This window comes from Vollenhovia emeryi, unplaced genomic scaffold (genome assembly GCF_000949405.1).
Source record: "Vollenhovia emeryi isolate VEMERY1.0 unplaced genomic scaffold, V.emery_V1.0 DF944323.1, whole genome shotgun sequence".
Taxonomy (NCBI): domain Eukaryota; kingdom Metazoa; phylum Arthropoda; class Insecta; order Hymenoptera; family Formicidae; genus Vollenhovia; species Vollenhovia emeryi.
In genome coordinates, this window is record NW_011962043.1 from 1 (window position 1) to 2,598 (window position 2,598).

Consider the following 2,598-nt stretch of genomic DNA (forward strand, 5'->3'; position numbering starts at 1 on the left):
AATAATAAGCGTGGAACTCTCTGACATCATGCGCCTTGATAAGAAAGTCATCAGCCAGGTTTCGGCGCTTGATCCCGTGACTCATACCCGCCCAGGTGTTCGATGACAGGTCAGCACCTAGATATCTGTTACATGTCACGTAGTGACAGGTCAACACCTTGCGTGACGTCAAGGTCGCGTACTCCCCCTCCTCCCCGCGGTTCCCTCGCCCCGGAGTACCCCCCTCCCTGCTGTCCCCTCGCCACGGGGTACCCCCCCGCCCCGCTCCCCCCTCGGAGCCCCATGGGTTAGAACCGGCCTATATACCCTACTGAAAACGATTAGAGAAAGAGGTTTTACTTGAGGTAAAACAAAGGACAGGGCTGCGATTCCAAAATTGTGGTTTGCTCTTGTTACCATCATTTTCAGTATTAGGAGCATCGCCTGATGCCTTGGGCGACAATTTTGTTGTCGAAGTAAAGTGTCCATCATCCTCAAAAACGTTTCAGCAATTTTTGCCATCCGGAAAAATCAATAATAAATGTAAAGCGCAAATACATATGCAAATGTTTGCCTCTGGTAAAAAAAGAGGCCTCTTTTGCGTCGCAGATCCAAATTTTGAAGAATCTAGACAAGTAACAATTGTTTGGGAAAATTATAATGAGGATTTCATGAATTCCATAATAGAAAACGCTGTAGCTTTCTGGAAACGTTTTATTTTTCCAAAAATAATGTACACAAAAGTTTAAGAATCTCATATCAATATATTTATATGTATCTTTACAGAATAAACAAAATTACACAATGAAGATGTCACATATGTTGTTTGTTTCTTTTCTTTCAGTTATGCAATTTGTCCTTTACTTTCGTATCATGATTTTCATGTTTTTATTATCGGAGTTTGCAAATTAGTTAATGCCGATGCAATAAGTACTATCAAATCTGTATGACGCAGAAGGTTATGATGAATACATACATCCGGTTTCAGCATTTCATATTCCCTTAATCGTCTAATCACACGCTCAATATGTATACATAAACTTGCAATGCGTTTAGTTTCTAAAACTTCGGCCTTAGAGGGTTTTACACCAGCAGTAACAGTGGGAGGACGAATAAGGATGCATTTTTTTATTGAGAAGACTCTGGATTTGTTTAAATCCTCGGTCGGCCATAACGCCACATCCATCCGGTAAGACATTTAAAAATCCAGATTGTTCAGTAAGTAGTGTATCACTGATTCTACCTCCGTAACCCGTAGAGACAAAATTGATAAACCCATCAGGTGTTGATGATATCAAATATTTTAGAGTATGCATTTTTTGTATTCTGACCAAGTAAGAGCTTGATGTACAGAATTTGTTGGCTTGTGGATCTGTATTTCAAAACAATCAATTATCGATTGTACATTAGCATAATTAGCTCGAAATGGAATTGGCAAAGCTTTTCTTATACTCATTGGGTCTGGGAAGTATATCAGAGTTTTTAACATGTGAGTCAAACGCGGTACAGTGGAGTTGAATATGTTGCTGGCTTGAGCATGTGATATTCCAAATTGTTCCCCTAATCTATGAAAGGTGTCATTTATTTTTATTTTCATTAACGTTAATTTAATATGATCTGGCAGAATCTTAGTCTGTGAGTGTAAGAGGTCTACAATCCAGTACCATTCATTTAGAATACCGAGATAACTTTTAGTATTAGTACTAATAAAATAATTTGTAATCGAAAGTGCATTAGATTGCATTTGTTGTCGTTTATTCTTTTCAATCTCTTTTGCTTCATCTGAATAAGGCTCAAAATCGCTCGAAGTTGTACAATGTAAGGTAGAAGATGATACCAACATCGACGAAGCATCTGTGCTTAACTGTTTGCTAGTACTTGGAATAATTTTTACAGATGGAGAAATAGTTTGAAGCTTAATCGGGGAACAACTTGCATTAGACATAGGAACTGTAAAATTGCAAGATACATATTTACTACGAACGTGTGGGCGTATGTTAACTTGTACTCCTTTATGATGAAAACTTCTATGGATTGTATCAGCATTAGGACATGTGCTGGCAAGACTATCTAAGTTTGTATTTTCTACTTCTACAGATTGAACCATTGTTTCCTAAAATCATTTTATGATATTAGTTTCAGCATTCATATTACTATACTTTAATAAAATTTGTTTTTTAATTCTTACACTTGCTATTGGAATATTCGGTGTTCTATCTTCCGTCTGTTCGATATCTGACAATGTGGACTTTTCAGCAATAGCCAAAATATCAGAAATCTCTGCTTTACGTCTTCGCTTTTCAGAAGCAAGACGAGGGGGATAATTTGCTGTTCGCTTCCTGTCAGGTTGACAAGTAAAAATGTGTGGCACAATTCCAGATTTCAGTTTTATTGGTCCACCCATTAAACAGAAGCGCACATAATTATCCATATCGTTTTTTAGCTGGAAAACAATATAATTTATACAGGGTGAGGCATTTAAAACTGTTTTTCAGAATATTTGGAAAAATACAAATCGGATTAAAAAAAAGTTGCAATAAAAGTTGTTCACCTCGAAGAGGGACATCCATTGACATAAAGCTCGACCCCCCTGCACCACCCCCGGGGGCGGGAGGGGGG

The 2,598-nt window shown here is 38.0% G+C and overlaps 1 protein-coding gene across 1 annotated transcript; it reads right to left on the reverse strand.

Annotated features, from left to right (window-relative positions):
- Nucleotides 1–1,310: 1,310 nt before the first annotated feature.
- Nucleotides 1,311–2,425, reverse strand: LOC105563593 (the record flags this gene model as incomplete). The annotated part of the gene is made up of 2 exons (XM_012015304.1): nt 2,168–2,425; nt 1,311–2,092 (listed from the first exon to the last, which is right to left on the reverse strand). Coding segments are annotated over exons 1-2 (1,025 nt in total), but the record flags the coding sequence as incomplete, so codon positions are not given.
- Nucleotides 2,426–2,598: the final 173 nt, after the last annotated feature.